The sequence below is a fragment of the Mixophyes fleayi genome, chromosome 2, assembly GCF_038048845.1.
Source record: "Mixophyes fleayi isolate aMixFle1 chromosome 2, aMixFle1.hap1, whole genome shotgun sequence".
NCBI classification, from domain to species: Eukaryota; Metazoa; Chordata; class Amphibia; order Anura; family Limnodynastidae; genus Mixophyes; species Mixophyes fleayi.
The window spans coordinates 23,936,281-23,955,872 of NC_134403.1; the positions used below are offsets into that span (position 1 = coordinate 23,936,281).

The 19,592-nt window shown below is 41.4% G+C and overlaps 1 protein-coding gene across 2 annotated transcripts in view; it reads right to left on the reverse strand.

The window, feature by feature from the left end:
- ME3 (malic enzyme 3) overlaps positions 1–19,592 on the reverse strand; it is a 151,409-nt gene that overhangs the window by 48,408 nt on the left and 83,409 nt on the right. For both annotated transcript variants that reach the window (XM_075198691.1, XM_075198690.1), the window contains exon 7: positions 13,914–14,017. In XM_075198691.1, coding sequence (XP_075054792.1) covers positions 13,914–14,017 — 104 coding nt within the window. The remainder of the gene's footprint in view (positions 1–13,913; positions 14,018–19,592) is intronic.

Below are 19,592 nucleotides of genomic sequence, written 5' to 3' on the forward strand. Positions count from 1 at the left end.
GGAGACACACAGAGGATTAAAAGCCGAAACCGATACTGAACACTCAGCGTTTATTTAGGACAGTGACTTTGTCCGTGAAAGCTTCCACTCACAACACCCCTCTGTTATGTTCATAAGTGCCCTAGATTTGTATTTTAATCATTATTTTTGGACGAACAGTGCCTTTTTGTATGGAGAAATTAGGTTATATCATCCCAAAAGATATGGCAAGAGTTTTGGCTCCCCATGTGACGGGGAGGTCAGCTGTCACACACAGTGTTTCCTTAGATATTGTGTCACACAGGAGTAACCAATGGTGAAAGAGAGAACTAGGTTACAGGTCTATCTGTTATGTAATAAAGTACATTGAAAGTCACAATGGAAGCTTCAAGTAAAGTATATTTTATCTCTTAGTGTAATGACATTTATAAACGTCCTTCAAGAGATTTGAGGAATTGCGTTCTTACGGGAATCCTCCTGCACTAGACAATGGCTGAGGAGAGAGAGCTTTTCCCCGTGATTGGTTCCAGGAGACAATGGTTTGGCTCTTGAGCTGATCATTTGTACAAATGTCTGTACAATATGGAAGCACCAGGATTAATCCTTAAGACATTGAGTAAGTTTACATAATTGGCATCACCTATGCTAAAAGATGAACTTGATGCACCATCGTCATTTCTAAACCTTGCTAACTATGTAAGTGCTGTGTGATAAACACATGATACATGCAGTGCTCTCCGCAGTGATAAAACGAAATCAGATGGTGCAGCAAGGAGATGGCAGCGCAGTTTCTTATGCCTTTCCATTGTTTCTGCTACCTACTACTGCCTTATATCCTGTTATTTAGGAACATACTATGTATTTCTCACTCCTACCACGGGGCTACCATTGCATCTCCTACAGTCACAATGTTTGAGGGCCCGTGGCACCACCAAACATCGGAGTGGTTTGGGACAATTTTTAGGTTCAATGAGTTATGTAGGATTGTAATGTTAGAACTATACTATTGTTACTGTTGAAAACATGGGGACCATTTAGACGATGCAAGAATGAGGACCAAAAACAACGCTAAAAAACCTAGAGGCGCCGAGCAATCTCAACAACGCCTTCAAGATTCTCAGTCTCCACCAAAGCAGCAACAGATATGAGAGGTTGCCGATTGCTCGATCAGTTCTTATTCTCTAGGTTTTAGAAGTTATTTAAAATAAATGTTAAAAATCCCAACAATTACATTGCAATTGTGTTTAATGAATATGTGATTTCTCTATGTAATGTACAATGATTATCAACGTCTGATTACAGCAAATAACAAAGACCCTCACTGTTTTCTATGAGCGCTAACCATCATTTATTAAAACAAGAATGATCTGAAAGGAAACTGCCCCCCCCCCCCCTCTCCCACCCCACCCCCCCTTTTGGCATTGATTCGCTGCCTAAACTAGAACTAGTGAATAATAATTATGTGCAGGAATAAACACCTTCCTGCATTAAAACAGTGTGGTGCTTTGCAAACTATACAGTTCACTAAATATTGGTAAACAAATGATGATCGTTTTCCTGTAAGGACACAGGATATTTAAAGCGAGAGGCAAGAGCCATAATTAAAGCTGCAATTCCATGAAAAAACAACCTCATAAACCACTGTTGCAGGCTATAAGAATATTGGTATTTAGCATTTCTTGCCTTGTTTCTTCAGGCTGCTATTAATGACTTATAAATCTGTACAGTATCATGAACTAGAGGCTTTGGGGGCACCTCTCTGAGCTCTGTCTGGTCTGCGAGTGGTGAGCCCCTGCCACTGTAATGGTCAGTCAGACTGGTTTTCCCTCCAGAGAGATTTTAAAAAGGAGATAATGATTTGTTCAAGGCCAGCTAAGGAAATATCAGCTACATGCTTCAAAGGGTACTTAATCTTGCTATTTACTGGAAAAAAAACCCAAAAATAAGCCTTCAATGGGATTGCTGGATTAATAACAGTTCAGCAAAGGTTGCACAGGGATTGACATTGTGCTTTAAATTTCTGACATTTGCAGCTCACATATTTAGCCAACATATTGTAAAAGCTCAGACAAGTCTTATGTTGTTTGCTTCACATGTTTTGTTAGACTGAGGGCCAGAACAAATCTTTAAAAGGAAGCAGTGCTTACTGTTTACAATTCCCTGTCTGCTGGAGTATGGGAACGCTTGGGGCACTCTGTAAAAGTCTCATTTAGAAGCAGTCTGTGTCAGTGAAGCAGAACAACAAAACAGCAGTATGCCATTTAACTTTTTCCGTTCATTTAAGGCCAGTAAGTAACACAATTATATACATAGTCAGTGGCCAGGTTATTAGGTACACCTGTACAACTGCTTATTAATGCAAATATCTAATCAGCCAATCATGTGGAAGCAACTCAATGCATAAAAGCATGCAGACATGGTCAAGAGGTTCAGTTGTTGTTCAGACCAAACACCAGAATGGGGAAGAAATGTGATCTAAGTGACTTTGACCGTGGAATGACTGTTGGTGCTAAACAGGGTGGTTTGAGTATATCAGAAAATGCTGATGTCTTAGGAATTTCATGCGCAACAGTCTCTAGAGTTTACAGAGAATGGTGTGCAAAACAAAACCATCCAGTGAGTGTCAGTTCTGTGGGCGAATATGCCTTGATAATGAGAGAGGTCAGAGGAGAATGGCCAAACAAGTTCAAGCTGACAGGAAGGTGACAATAAATCAAATAACCATACGTTATAACATTGGTTTGCAGAAGAGCATCTCTGAATGCAAGTTGGAATCAAGAGATAGATGTTAGAACATAAACGTGAGGAGTTAATGAGAGTCAAAAATTATCTCTAACCAGGAAATGGAGAGATTGGAATGTTATCCCTTGTGATTATTATGTCAGGGAAAGGAACAGATTAAAAGGAGGAAAAATGTCAAGTTCAGCATTAAGCAGCGAGAGGACGTAAAGGAGAAGACAGCTGCAAGGCAGTCAGGAACACGTCCAAGTGGAGATGAAAGATCCATTCCTGTGTAATAGTCATCGTCGCATAGATCAAACCAAAACGAGTGAATAAGTTGATCAAAACCATACGTACAGATGGAGAAGACGAGACGTCCAAGAACAGAGCCTTGTGGTATATAAAGAAAGGATGGGGAGAATCTAGTAAAGAATTAGAGGAACTCAAAAAGGAGCATACTTTTCAATTAGTTTATGAGAGAAGTGAGACTAGAAGGGGGCTTGAGAGGGACGAAGAGTCCAGAGAGGGTTTTTTAATGATCGATTTGATTATGACTTTATTAAATGAAGATGGGATGTTGCAAGTGGTAAGATATGTTAACATCTGCATATCATAATTTGATGATACCACCCATTAACGAGTATTGGGTAGTGTCCCAGATACAGCAATCTGAACAGCTGGCCTTGATTGGCGTCACTTTAGTCACTTAGCAATGAATACACCTTTTCTGCCACCACAAAGGATTTATTATGGTGTCCTTACGTTCACCAGAACCACTTATTAATGTTTTACACTTAAATTATATACACATGTAGCATGAGCCTCCCTGGGCTTCGTAAGTTCACAAAGAATCACGGAGAATACACTAGATTACATTTATTTAATCTGAAAAATGCTTCCAAGGATTAGTTACAAAAATTAATAACAAGACATACAATATGTTGCACAAATAAGTTTCAGAAAATTAAACAGGAAATAAAATCAGAGTTACTACTTACTAGTTAAGACCTGGTGTGTAAGGGAACACAATTGAGAAGTATGGGACATTTCAGTCTTGATAGACACACTCATGAAAATGCACACGTTATTGTCTAAGGCAGAAGATTGTTAACCTTTTGTCACATAGCTCTCACCCCCCACCATTGGAGTTTAGCTGTCAATAAGGACAGATTGATCTCCCAGATGTCACAAGGCTTTCGAAGTGAGCTAGAGATGTCATGAGCTCTGGAATGTTCATAGGACCTGATTTCCCACCTTTGCTCATTCGGCTTGGCTGGTCAGGTCTACATCCTCTGCATACCAACAAAAACTCCTCAGAACTGCTTATCTATCTCCGTGTGATGTTAAATACTTTCATGTCAAAAAAGACAAAAAGTATTATAGGAGTGATACCTTTATTGGCTAACCCCAAAAAAATATTATTATATTTGCTAGCTTTCAGAGCACAGAGGCCCCTTCATCAGGCAACTTTACAAATTAATGACCAAGAAACAGGCACAACATTTAAGAGCAGTTACATCAAGAAATTTGTGCAGGGGGGGATATATCATTAAGATAAGCTAAAGTAATAAAACTGAGGTTTTCATTACAGATGGAAACATAAAGTCCTATAAGTTCAGAAATCTGGAGTCACTTTGCTGTGGGGTGTGAAGTGTGTCCAAGTAGTGGGTCATAAATCCAGGCATTAGATTGAGTCCTTGTGTTAATGAGAGGAATGTTCTTATCAGCTTAAAGTTCCAGATTTTTCTCTCCCTGTCATTTTTAAAAAGTCGTTTCAGTATTAGGACTTTTAAATCTGTCATACTGTGTCCTGGTCCAGAGAAGTGTTTACCCACGGGGATGTCCAGACATTTCTTTATTGTGTGTCTGTGTAGATTCATTCTGGACATCTATCCATCTCTGGATAATTTCAAAAGATGAATGAACCTTGCATAGATTCAAACTCATGTCAATTAGCAAAGCACATGTTGAGATTACATTACAAGGTTACATAAAATATTCACATTGTTATTTTCAGTTGAATTCATGTATGACAATCAGTCATTAGATATACTACATAATCGCCACAGGTAGATTTACTAAAGCTTCTAAAAAGGAGAAGTGGAGGTGTTGCCCATAGCAACAATCAGATTCTAACTATCATTTACCTAGTACATTTTACAAAATGACAGCTAGAATCTGATTTGTTGCTATGGGCAACAACTCCACTTTTTCATTTTTGTAGCTTTAGTAGCAAATATATCCCTTAGTATGTTTTTTTTGCATTTGAGAATTCATAAAAACTTTCCCTTCATCTTACTCTTACTAAACTATATTATCTATATAATAAAAAAGAGCAATTCAAATATTACCAAGTTAAAACAAATGTAAAGCAAATTCAAAAACCTTCCCCCTGTGATAATATAACAAGAGTTTGTGGAGTTCCTCTGTAATCATATTAGAGGTTTGCAGAATACAGATTATTCTGCAGAAAGTTCTGAGAGCACCGCTAATGTTTTTTCGCTTTTGTATATTAAGAATTCTAAGTTAGCCAGGGTCACATGTCTATACTGCGCTGAAAGGGAGACGTCAATCTGGAAAGAATGCAAAGATGAGTTGTATATTAATAATCTGGGGCAATGTCTTTAAGCTGTTGTGATGACTGCTAGTAAATTAATCATATAAAGAGAAACAAAGACTGAAAATAAATGTGCCGCGGGAGGATTGCTTTCTGTGACCCGGAAACAAGTCTGGGGGCACAGGGTTCTGACGTTTCTATTCACTGATTGAGATATATGGAAAGGAAGTAGAGCAATAAGAAATACAAAGATAATTCTATTACTTTCATTTATAAATTCTGAAGACTATGCTGTCCTGGAGGCCTTAATGATGTTGTATATGAGAAGCCATCACTTTTATCACTTACACATGGGTATAAGCAAAGCTGCACGATACATGCCGGTCTGCACTAGCAGCTATGCATATACATCAGCCATGTACATTTACGCCCATATTCATAACCATTGGTTTTCTTTGCAGAAATATGTATTTGCAATTAGTCATCAATAAAACGTCAAACACCTCTTTACAGAACAAACCACCCGTCTCACGTATGTACATAAAAATTGCATAAACGCGCACACAGAAGCAAAACATATGAACGCACAATGAAGAAAGTACCTACGAACGACCATCATCAACATCCGCTATTTACACCTGCCCTTGACCACCTGATAAGTAATACGGCTTGGACAGGTGTATGTACGTGTCCCGGTCTGGACCTGTTTTTAATTGCACAAAAATGCCCTTACTGTACTCGGCCCATGTTAACCCATTACCTCTCCATCCCTCTTCGCAAGTGCCAGAATAGCATAAGGGGCGGACCTAGAAATTTTTTCTACCCCGGGCGATATAGGGGGGGGGCAGGGGATTTCGGCCCCGCCCCCTTTCTAACTTCTAAGGCTACCGGCGGCTGCACAGTATGTGCAGGTCCGTTGGGCAGTGATAATGTGCTGTCCCGCTGCTCTGATTGTGTTTAAAACACAATCAGAGCAGCCGGGCAGCACATTATCACTGCCAAACGGACCTGCACAGTGTGTAGCCGCCGGCAGCAAGCCCCTGGTAGAGGGGGCGATCGCCCCAATCGCCCCCCCCCCCCCTGGATCCGCCACTGTGCCTAGGCAGATGTGTGTGTGGCCACTTTTCTGGGCATGTGCAAGCCCATTTCACACAAGATACGTTCCAAAAACTGATGTAGTGCTCACTATCAGTTACTAAGCCTTTAACAAGCTAAATAATATAACTGAAAATAACTAAAGATTTAATAATTAAATGTACACAGCATATTTTGTGTCCCATCTCTTTGCTGATAGGTGTCATCTCTAACCTGCATCACCGTGGGGCAGTGCAGAAGTTTGAGGCTGCTTTGCGGTCTCCCAGTTAACAGCAATAATCAGAGCATTGTGCAGAGTGGTGGATTCACCAATAGAACATAGCCACCCTTTGCTTTTGAGCCATTTCATTGGTGAGTAAGAGCTATGGGCAGTGGTGGAACTTTCCTGCTCTGTTTCGGCACATACGCAGTCATGCCTGGATTGGACGGACCCCCAGGGGACTGGAATGGTATCATCAGGCCCACCTTCAAACTATGGATATGGGATCTGCCTTTTGCGGTTCGTGGTGAAGGGAGATACTTAATTAAACTTTGGTTGCTGTAACCAGCACCCACTTCAACGCTGATTAAAAATAAAACGTTGCTAGGAAAAGGCAAATATTCTGAGCGCTCACACTCCAGTGAAACACACCTAAAAAAAAAAAGTTAAGCGGGAATAAAAAATAAAAGCATTTTTGGAACAAAATTCTTGCATGATGTATAGGTAGTTACTGATGTACAGTGCTAGGGCAGTTTATATATGTTCACGGGTCAACCGTACATCAAGCATCAGCTCTGCTTGGATGTCAGACAGCAAATACTGATTGGGGTTAATAAAACAAGGTTCAGCTGCTGATAGTTACAACGACCCTGGAGTATAATGCTAACCTGGGTATTTAATGTAAAGTCAAGCTGTCCTCGTCTTTCCATTATCACTTAATCACTCACCTCTGCACGGATACATGTTTTATGGCTGAGCTGCCGATACCTTGAAATACAGTATGGACAGACAGTATAATTCTGCTCCCAGGGGAACGTGTGGAATAGCTGAAGAATGCAGCCGTTTAGGACGAAGCCTCTCCAACGCCTGTCAGTGATTTTACATCTCCAACCGGTGTGGGTGACACAGACATTTCGGTAACACGCATCAGATGTTACCATTTAGCCCTCGTAATTGGTAACAGGAGTAGAAAACATTGGAGATTTCTTACAAACCTGGGAAATCCTAAAATGAAAAATGGAGATTTTTGCCCTAATGACTCCGAGCTCAGCTGCGGATTCCTGCTCGTGTTTGTTATAATATAATAACCAGCGCTCGTCTTCCCACACAGGGAAATACAGAACAAAATACCAAAATACTACATGAGCCACAACAGAAACCGAGTTACGCGAAATACTTTTTACAACCTCTACAATGAAAAGTTTGTACTTCAAGGCCTTGAGCAAAGACGACAATGTAACGACACTCACAAAATAGAAGCTTTAAATGTTATAAAAACAGAGATACTAAACGTACTGGCTTGCAATTTCTTGTTTGTTAAAGAGATCAAACTTCTCAGTAATGAAACAAACAAATTAATAAATCAATTTCCAACTAATGTCAGGAATACAGGTAGCTTGTTTATTGAATGCTGCGAGATCGTTAATATGTTGGTCCTGTAACAGAGCTAAACATACGAAGATGAAAAAAATATATATATTTATGGACATATTCCACAGAAATTTGGAGTGGACAGTAAGTAAGTTGAATGGACCTCTGGGTTGTCTTGACAAAGCCATTATTAGCGAAACGCGCATCGGCTATACACGCGCCGTTGGCTCTCTATATCACAATATGCATTCATGAATCTAAGGTGTACAAATAGACTCAGCAGTCGGGAGGAGAAATAGAATCCTATCTAAAAAAGTGAGATTTCCGTGTATAAGCTCTATATAGAAGTTCTTTTAATAGAAGTGAAGGAAAAAGATTTAACATATTTGAAAGTCCATTCCACTGAATAAATCAGGGGAGAACTAATTTAAATGTGACCTCTCCTAACAGACTGTGCCATTTATAATAGATTGTATTCATCTACAATGGTATGGATGCATCTATCAGAGCTATTGTATAACAAGATACCTGGAAAAGTTTGATAAGAGGGTCAATATCAGTGACTCAAATACTCTATTTACTTTATCTTACTTGTTCTAAACATATATTTTTATATCCTCTGCGAATCTTATCCATACTTACCTACTTTCTTCAGCTCTCTTCCGGGAGCCAGCCAGTGGAGGGGGGCGTGAGGGGGCGGGGCGGCCAAAATCGCGTCATTTCGGCCCCGCCCCCTGTGACGTCATGACGCAAATTGCGTCATTTGACAGCGGGGGGCGGAGCTAAACGCCGCGATTCATCGGGAATCGCGGCGTTTGGGATCTAATTCTGCCCACTTCACTAGGAAGTGGGCACTTCCTAGTGAAGTGGGCAGAATTCGGGAGATTGCCACACTCGCCCGGGAGTCCGGGAGACTCTCGCAAAATGCGGGAGTCTCCCGGACATTCCGGGAGAGTTGGCAAGTATGATCTTATCACATTTAATTTTGGAACAGAGTTCTCTATCTTAAAAATGAAGATAACATACTGCCCATAAAACGGAGGTGAAAGAAATACTTGGTAAATAAGTTATATGGTCTCAATCATACCAATAGATAAATATACATTATAGGGCCACGTGGCGCGTTCTAGCAGTTCATGTCTGTTAGTTTTATCAGTCTATTTCTCTGGTTTTAATATTTCGCTAACTTTGTTCATAAATGACACAATAAAATACTATTTTAATGCATACCAATAAAGTTTGATCTATGTTTTATTAAATTGGTTTCTGGAGTGCCCCATATACACAGTCTTTTTATCTTCCCTTTATGTTTACTGAACCTCTGTGTAGACAGAATAATCAGTGTGATTCACTTTCTCCTGCAACAAATCAAAAATGTATTCCCTTTAAACGTTTGAGTTCTTGGAGTTATTTATACAATATCTGTGACTAACAGGAGAGTCCAGTGAAAATAACTAATATTTCATTCTAATTTGGTAAAACCTTGCTTGTACTTGTTAAAAAAAAAAAATAATAATATTGCACATGCTGGTCTATAAATATTAACAAGTATTAACAATGATCTGGCATCTCACTGCGGCACATCACTGATTAATTGGGCAGCCAATCATGGCAGCATCAAGCTGGGTTATGTGATCTATTTGTTTTTGCACCGCCGCCGCCCTTGGTAAATATCCTTTGCATTGGAAAGAGGGCAAAGGATATTACAGGGATACCCGCCGATAGATTTCAATTAAGGGTGTGCACCGGGCACCTTTAGTGTTTTGTGTTTTGGGTTCTGATTAGCTTGAGGTTTTGGGTTCTGATTTGTTTTGCCAAAACACCTGACGAAAGGTTTTGGTTCTGATTTCGGGTTCTGATTTATATTTAAAAAAGCATAAAAAGCACTAAAATCCAGCTTTTTGGATTTTTTCCACTCCTACGCTATTATTAACCTCAATAACATTCAATAACAATCATTTCCACTAATTTCCAGTCTATTCTGAACACCTCACAATATTGTTTTTAGTCCAAAATGTTGCACCGAGGTAGCTTTCTGGACTGCGTAGTGGAGTGGGCCCGGTACCCAATTTGCTACTGGGGTGTATTTATGTATGTAATTTTACTTTTGTTTTAATTTGGCAGCAAAATTGAATGTAGTTTAATATGTAATACGCATCTATCTGGACTGCGTAGTGGAGTGGCCCCGGTACCCAATTTGCTACCAGGGCCACAATACCTCCGCTCTCAACTGGTCTGACTTTCACTCTACAGATGGCTGCTCCTCCATCCTCTGCAGCATATACAGGGTGTATTTTCAGCGTGTCAATACCTCTTGTTTTTGACGATGACAGGTCATTTTCATTAATTTTGCATTTGGCAGCAACAGTCAACGTTTTTTAATATCTGATACGCATCTATCTGGACTGCGTAGTGGAGTGGCCCCGGTACCCAATTTTTACCGGGGCCACAATATAAAACCCTCAAATGGTCTGAATACCACTGCACAGATGGCGGACACCGCATGCACGTCTAACACCAACATTGCTGCTATTGACGCAGTTATCCGCTTTGCCATAGGATGACTAGTGTCGTACTTGGTGCTCATGGCAAATGACTGTTGGACGGTCAATTGTTTGGTGAAAGACGTAGCGGTCTTTCGACTTCCCCTCTGGGAAGATGACCGACTACCAGCAGCAACAGCAGCAGCGGCAGTAGTAGGCGTACCGCTGCAGGATTCCTCAGATGAATCCCGTATTGAAGAGGACTCAGTCTGGCTGGTGACATGGCCTGCAGGACTAAATCTGATGGAGATCGTGGAGGAAGTTGACGAGGAGGGTGTTGGTGGTGTGTATCCAACAGGACCAAGGGATTTAGGTGTCCCTGGCGGTCCTAGCCCCAGTTCCTGAACTAACCACTGAACTATGAAGGTTATTCAGGTGACGTATAAGGGAGGATTTCCCTAGGTGGCCAAGATCCTTACCCCTGCTTATTTGAGCTTTACATAAGCTACATATGGCCATACATTTGTTGTCCGGATTAGGGTAAAAATAACTCCAGACAGAAGATGTGCATTTCTTGGTCTTCTAACCAGGCATGACGATGGGCTTTTTCATCCCATGGACATCCACTTTTTTCCCCCCTGGTGCCTCATTTAAAATAACCACATCAGCATCCTCCTCATCAAGTTCCTCCACAACGCCAGCTACATCAATAGCCTCCTTGACACCTTGATTATCCAAATCTGGAGCGACACTGTGGGTCATCCTTCCAGCATATGCAGAGGGTGTGCTGCAAATGGTGGATGGAGTCACCTCTTCTCGTACAGTGATGGGAAGGTCAGGCTTCGCAACCACCAACACCCTTGGACTCGCCTTGGGGATTTGTGATGTCATCTGTTTAGAAGGCAGAGTTGTTTGCTGTGTTGTTGCTGACAGCATAACTCTTTTACATTTTTTGGAGGGGGGGGGAGGAGGAGGGCTTAGATCCTTGGGTGAAACTGAACCACTAGTCCACACGGGCCAGGGCCTAAGCCGTTCCTTGCCACTCCGTGTCGTAAAGGGCATATTGGCAAGTTTACGTTTCTCCTCAGATGTTTTCAATTTTCTTTTTTTACTAATTGTAGTGAACTTTTGCTTTTTGGATTTTACATGCCCTCTACTAGGAGATTGGGCATCGGCCTTGGCAGACGACGTTGATGGCATTTCATCGTCTATGTCATGACTAGTGGCAGCAGCTTCAGCATTAGGAGGAAGTGGGTCTTGGTCTTTCCCTACTTTATCCCCCAAATTTTGGTACTCCATTATATGCAGCACACGTTGTATTACAGTACTATTTTTTAAATACTGCAAGAACAGTGGACAACTTTTAATAGATTGCAGTACTAATGTTTATGGACTGCAATCAATTTTTTTAGACTTTTTAGAATATTTTTTTATATTATTTTAAAAGGATTTTTGTCGAATTTTTCTTTTTTTTTTTCTTTTTATGAAAATTTTTGTAATACTTTTGAAATAAATATGCACTTAGCAGAACAAAGCACAGGACAAAACGCACCGCTGGACTCAGCAAGGACAGAGCACTGGACTGATGCACCACTGGACTCAGCAAGGACAGAGCACTGGACTGATGCACCACTGGACTCAGCAAGGACTTTTTTGATTTTTTTTTTTATATTATTTTAAAAAGATTTTTGTCTAATTTTTCTTTTTTTGGAAGAATTTTTAATACTTTTGAAATAAATATGCACTTAGCAGAACAAAGCACAGGACAAAACGCACCGCTGGAATCAGCAAAGACAAAGCACTGGACTGATGCACCACTGGACTCAGCAAGGACAGAGCACTGGACTGATGCACCACTGGACTCAGCAAGGACAGAGCACTGGACTGATGCACCACTGGACTCAGCAAGGACAGAGCACTGGACTGATGCACCACTGGACTCAGCAGGACAGAGCACAGCACAGCACAGCACAGCACGAGAAATAGCAGGACAGAGGACCACCTAACACACCCTCCCTCTACCCTGATCAATGCCCGAGTGAAGATGGCGGCGGCAAGCGGGGAATTTAAAGGTTCCGAGTATCGCGAGATCCGACAGCGGGATTATGACTCAGAGCCTCGTTTTAAGTTTCGGAATCAGCAGAAATACCCGGACAGTGCTCGGATCTGACTCGGATCCGCAATGTTCGGGGGGGCTCGGATTCCAGGAATCCGAGTGCGCTCATCCTTAATTTCAACCGGCCTAGTTACATAGGGAGAATCCTAATCTGGTGAATTTAGGGTTTCTCTCCCTAAATAGATCCCTAGGTCTCAATTACATGTAGTTGTATTACAAAAATCCAACCTAGAAAAAATCCATCCCATATTGATTATCTATGCAAGTTCCTAAATCTACACTCCCTGCTATGCAATGTGTCGCTGTCACTTCATCTATTGTTATAGTTTTATGGAAAATACTAAATCTAAATTTATTTTGGTTGAGATCAAATTTTATAATCGACCCTTGGTTTGAAAATGTAAATCCCAATATATTTATTCGTAGGTGGGTTTTTCCCCCAGCGTGAGCAGTGCTGTCATTCCCACTGGACATTATAGAACCGATGCGGGAGGCGGTGGCATCACCTACATGGGAAGCAGTGGCAACGTCGAAGCGGGAGGCGGCAGTGGCATCACCTACATGGGAAGTAGCGACAACACCTACGCGGGAGGCGGCGACAACACCAACGCGGGAGGCGGCGACAACACCAACGCGGGAGGCGGCGACAACACCTACGCGGGAGGCGGCGACAACACCAACGCGGGAGGCGGCGACAACACCAACGCGGGAGGCGGCGACAACACCAACGCGGGAGGCGGCGACAACACCAACGCGGGAGGCGGCGACAACACCAACGCGGGAGGCAGCGACAACTCCAACGCGGGAGGCAGCGACAACTCCAACGTGGGAGGCAGCGGCAACACCAACGCGGGAGGCAGCGACAACACCAACGCGGGAGGCAGCGACAAGGAGGCAGCGACAACACCAATGCGGGAGGCAGTGACAACACCAACGCGTAGGTAGGTTTTTCCCCCAGCGTGAGCAGTGCTGTTATTCCCACTGGACATTATAGAACCGATGCGGGAGGCAGTGGCATCACCTACATGGGAAGCAGTGGCAACATCCAACTTTGGAGGCAGCGACAACCCCAACGCGGGAGGCAGCGACAACACCAACGCGGGAGGCAGCGACAACACCAACGCGGGAGGCAGCGACAACACCAACGCGGGAGGCAGCGACAACACCAACGCGGGAGGCAGCGACAACACCAACGCGGGAACATGGGAGGCAGTGACAACACCAACTAGTTTAGGTGTTGAAAAACTATCATTAAAGGGTCGTAGTAAGAATAAACTGTGTTCACCAGACTATTAAAGCAACAGGATGATAATAATACAAATAATAAAGATAACAATAACAATAGCAATGCTAATACTTCTACATATATAATAAAGCTTATTTCCTACTTACTTGTTGGTCACAGCCTGCATGAACTCATCAATTAAATCATCATACTGCTTCCCACGAACCCTTTTGTGTTTTAATCCAATATATAAGGGGTCATTCAGGAGGGTCTGAAAAAAACAAAACAAAGCAAATGTACTAATTAACAAAATAAATGCATCATTTCTGGTGTCGGCAGTGTGCTGGGAAGTTGTTCCCGCACTGGGGGATCATGGTAACTTCATGTCTGTCCTCAAAACGGCTTCATAACTGACAAAACATTTACACGGAACTCCAGCTCCATCGCTGCTGCCTCCGCTCCATCCCCAATTCCACGATCCCACATACTCACCGCTTAATCTACTCAAGTACTAATTGCCCTAGGACATGATACATGTTGAGTCTGGTGTTCAGAATAAAACACAACCCCAAAGGACATCAGTATATTGCCCTAAAAGCAATGTTCGGTAATAAACCCTAATTTTCTATTTGAGACTATATAACAGATATTTATATGTCCAACTATTCTTAATAACGAAAGACAAATTCTGCAGTTTTCTAATTTCCTCCTCTGATCACCCACTACAGTGTATAATATAAAGAACTCCTATATTTATATTAGCCAAACCAATTCTAAAGCCACAATGTTGCCACAATTACATAATTTTTGTAGAGCAAAAGGAAAGTCCCTGTGACCTCTATATTAGGTAAGAAGAAGGTTTCTATTCTACTACTGAAGTAAAACAAAGTATAAATAAACCCATTGCATTCCAACCATATGGGCCTCATTTAGGAAATGTTTGGGGACATCACTCTCCCCGATATCAGCGGGTGCACCTAGATTTCCAACAAAGCGCGTGGGATTGCAGTGCAAGATGGCAAAGTTTGCAGAGTATCAGACGGTTTCCCCAGCCTGTATGAAAAGTTACGTGGAGTGAAAGCGTTCTTGTAAAGTATGTGCACCTAGTTTTGCAGACCAATATGAAAACTACATTTTGCAGAGCGAGAGTATTAAACTAAGAAAGGGGTGGGGAGGGCACATTTTTATGGACATTTCATGGTTTTCGGAACATAGCTATTTTCACCCTGCAAAGAACACTAGAATTTTACATAAACTTTGAGCGGTGGTAGATTTGGTCTTGTACTTGTAATGTGACACATTTCGCATCTTCAAGGAGGATTTTCAAGTGCTCACTGACCAATGTAACAAAAGTCTTCATACACAGAGAATTTATCCATGTCCCCTCACTGTCATCATTAGTTTAATCCATTCATGGGTCGAAACTGAGCAATACTGTAGAGCGGAGAGTATGCGAGTTCCACAGCAAAGCCAAAGTGATTTCCATTGCAAGTAGTAAATGTAACTTGTAGACGAAGGAGCATTAAGAGGTTCTGCAGGACAGAGTCTCTTTGCTCCACTTTGTTAGCCGAGTGATGAGATGGTGTTTACAGGCGCAGTAGTACCGAAAGCAAAATAACTTTTTCCAGGACGACATGGAGCTTCACCGACAGTGAAACTTTCAAGAGATTCTCTGCTGCATGACGATGTGTTGCCTGCGGATACTTGGAATCATTTGGAGAAACTGCTCCTGTGGTCACACTGGATTAAAGAACTTCACATTCAGTCAAATTAAATGCCCTCTCTCCGCTCCTCAGAGTCACTGGCCATTCAGCATTTCCTGCCAATCATCTTGACATTTGAAGCTTGCAGAACAGCTACTGTAAGCTGCACTTTTGGAAAAGGAAGAATAATGTTAGAAAAAGACTTTAAAGAATAAGTCCACTTTTATAAAAGGGGACCATTCTGTAAATATAATAGTTCCTGTATCTTTAAGGGTCAGGTAAATACACTTTCTGGCAATGTATATAGTCCACCGCATACAGCGGGCACCCACTGCCATGATATATGCCTGATGCCAGCAGGTTTTAAACTTACTATTGAGAATAACAGACAAGGCAATAATAGGTTCCAGTTAGATAAACTCTGTTAGCGAGTGTATCTAACCAGTGATTAAAGCTATGGTGCTGATCAGAACACAAAGATACTTTTTTATTAAGTACACAAAACATGGATTGCGTTATTAATAAAATATTTCTCGTCCAGCAGCCCCAGGTCACACTGAATTCGGTAAGACACCCCCTAAATTTGAAAATGTTCAAGGCAAATATTTGTCTGACTTCCTTTTATTCATTGATATATAAATATTCAACTGCCCATTTCCAAGATATATTTATCCCTATAACTTTTGGAACACCGCGAAATATAAAAAAAAAAACGCATTATTTAAGTCGACTGTTAGTGTTGATGTAGGGACACTAAAGAATGAATGACAGGCGTTCTGGATCTATGAATCTCTGAGATTACTCTCTGATGACGTATTCCGATTCCTAAAACATTGTGTAATTTCTATCCTATGTAACAACAGATGCAGCACATCAGATATAAGTTTGTTGTCCATCAACTTCTGGTGTAACAAAGAACTGCTATCTAGTATGCGGGATATAATCCGATGGGTGACAGTTAGATAAATTACAGAATCAACATTCATATTAAAATGTGAGACTTTTCTTGTACCAGAGCCTACAAAAATAGAATGTTCAGTTCAGTTGGTGAAATGTTACATGGATAGTACCCACTTCATGACAAGTACCAGCTTTATGCAGTGACATAACTGACAAACTCTTGTTTTTCATCGTATGCAGCGATCTGTGTCGCCTCCCATAGCTGGAGCCTCATCTGCATTTATAGATGTATAGATTATTTGTATTCGGTCAACAACGCTTCTGGTCTTCAAGTGAGTCCTCAAGTGTATAGAGTCCAGGTCAGAGGTTGCCGAGTTTGGTAACGGTAACTCGCTCCCTTTCTCAAATGATATCAATCTCTACAATCTTATCTTAATAGGAACCGCCCAGGGTATAATCACAAGTTCAGTTCAGGTCAAAGGACAGGACTAAGAGGCCTAGAGTACAGGTAAACAGACATACTTGCTAATATCACACTTAACCAGGTCTTTGATCCACCCAGCCACATCTCAAACTGCAAAAACCACTTCCCCTATCTTCCACCTATATGGAGGCCACAACACTTTTTCCCAAGGTAAAGTGATGGGAGTATGGCTAGGCCCCACTTACAAATATATACTACCAGCTAAAGCAAACCCTTATCCGTTACTAAACAGTAGAACTTAGATGACATGGTCAGTGTGACAAAGCTCTTCCAGTAGGTCTACAATTCCTGCCCTGAGAAGCTTGGACACCTCTGCTAGGTGTTCCAGAAAAGGACCATTTAGCATCGCTTATTAATAGCACTAAACCTGAAGTTGGCCCCACTCTGCAATATTACAGCCGCTTGGCCCATTATCACAGACTGTACAACCCCAAAGTGACTCCAATGCACAATAATAATCTGATCAATAGCCGTACACAACTTATGGTCTGTGCAGGTTGCCACCAGTAGCATATGAAACCGGCTTACACTAGGCACACGTCACATACACTTACTTCCCACTTGAATCAATGTTTTTATCCATTTGTTTTATGTGCAACAAAAACACATTTGCTACAAGGCATCAATAATATGTAAAAAAACCAAAAAACATCTCTAATACAACAGAAACAACTCTGCGTCTATTGTACAGAATCAAAATAAAAATATTTTCCTAAACACAAACACGAAAGCATAATATATGGCCAAGTGACGAAGAAAACACAAATCAGTGCCAGCAGTGCAGTCGGAAACAGCCAATCGCAAGTGGCTCGCTAGTACCAGAGACTGTCATCACCGCGCACTATTTGCACCCGCCCCTGACCACCTGCAAATAATACAGCTTTCTCAGATGGATCTGCGTCATTTTCCTTTTCTGCATCCGTTTGTAATTGCGCCAACATGCTCTTACTGCACCTACGTTAGAACGTGCCCGTCCCGCCTCTCCAGAAGCAGGCTGGCATATGTGGCAGGATCACGCAAATTTGTATGTGCGCATATGCATTCACCCACATTCTCGGCATTCACAGTGCAAGACACGCGACAGAAACTGGTGTAACATCTATAAATCTGGCGACACTGAACAACCTGCCAAAACATTCAACCGTGTGTGAACATTTTGTGATAACTGCATACTTGTCCTGGTAGTCATTTCTGACCAGGATTATTTCAGAGTGTAATGGACCTTCTGGAACAAAGTCTTTCAATTTCCCAATAAGTTGATTGTATCAGGTTCAATAGAGATGAAGCAAAACATGAACCAGGTGATGACATAAACTAAGATATCCAGTTTACCTTAAACTAGATCAATTATTTTAATAGCAGATGCTGCAGAGGTCGTACTCACTAGAGCAATGCTTATTTTCTGCCTATAGACAACTCTGAACAACAAATAGTAGCAAGGGATCATTGGATGTACACATACCGTACATTTATGCCTGAAACAATGTATGCACAAATTAATACTTCACATTATTTTGTTGACCAGTCCATCTACGCTTGAAATCCCCACTGTTGCTTTGTGACCTGGAGTACCAATGTCTAAAATCCATATAAAGGGCATTACAGGCACTGTGATACTTTGATTGCAGGTAAAGTGGACTATTGTTTTGTTGTTTCTAACATTATAGTCTGTGTTGTTTATTATTTCTTGAAACATTTGTTTGTTAGGTTGCCATAAAAGAGCTAAGAATACATTTTAAGTGCTCCAGTGATATTAAAGAGAACATGTTATTGGATTTTGATTTGCCACATCTTACCTAACTACTTAAATAGCTCAGATGGGTTCAATCCAACAGCAGGTTCCTCGGGGGGCTGAATGCAGGCAACAGTATGGGCAGAAGAGACAACAACCCACCAAACAATGCCAATGAGCACAGTTGTTCTCTATGTCAGTGAGTGCCAATATATTTTTATCAGACCAATTTCATCAAAAATCTGGTTGGTTCTGATAAACTTTTTCAATGCAGCTGATTTTGGACCTTATCAAAGAGTAAATCGTCACGTGACACCACCTGAGCAATTTTTAGTTATTTTTTTATGTATGTGGCTGAGTCCATAAAACATATATTTAAAAACAAAACAAATATCAGGAATGCTTCTAATACACAAATTATAAAACACAAGGTGCCTGATTCATCAAGGAGCGTATCTGCCGATTTTGTGCGTATCATCTGCAAAATTGCTCTGCGCATTTCCAGAAGTGGGTCATACACCAAAGAACGCAGCCACGTTCAATTCATCTTCAAGCACAAAGGACACTTACAACAGCTTACGATTTTGGAGAGCAACGGGGAGGAGGAGAGGTGTTTGGCCCTAGTCAGTGTACAGTCATGGCCAAAAGTTTTGAGAATGACACAAATATTATTTTTTACAAAGTCTGCTGCCTTAGTTTTTATGGTGGCAATTTGCATATACTCCAGAATGTCATGGAGTGATTAGATGAGTTGCAATTAATTTCAAAGTCCCTCTTTGCCATGACAATGAACTTTATCTGAAAAACAACATTTCCACTGCATTTTAGTAGTGCCACTAAAGGACCAGATCACATCAGGTCAGTGATTCTCTCGTTAACACAGGTGAGAGTGTTGCTGAGGGCAAGGCTGGAGATCACTCTGTCATGCTGATTGAGTTAGAATAACAGACTGGAAGCTTTAATAGGAGGGTGGTGCTTGAAATCATTGTTCTTCCTCTGTTAACCATGGTTAACAGAGGAAGAATGC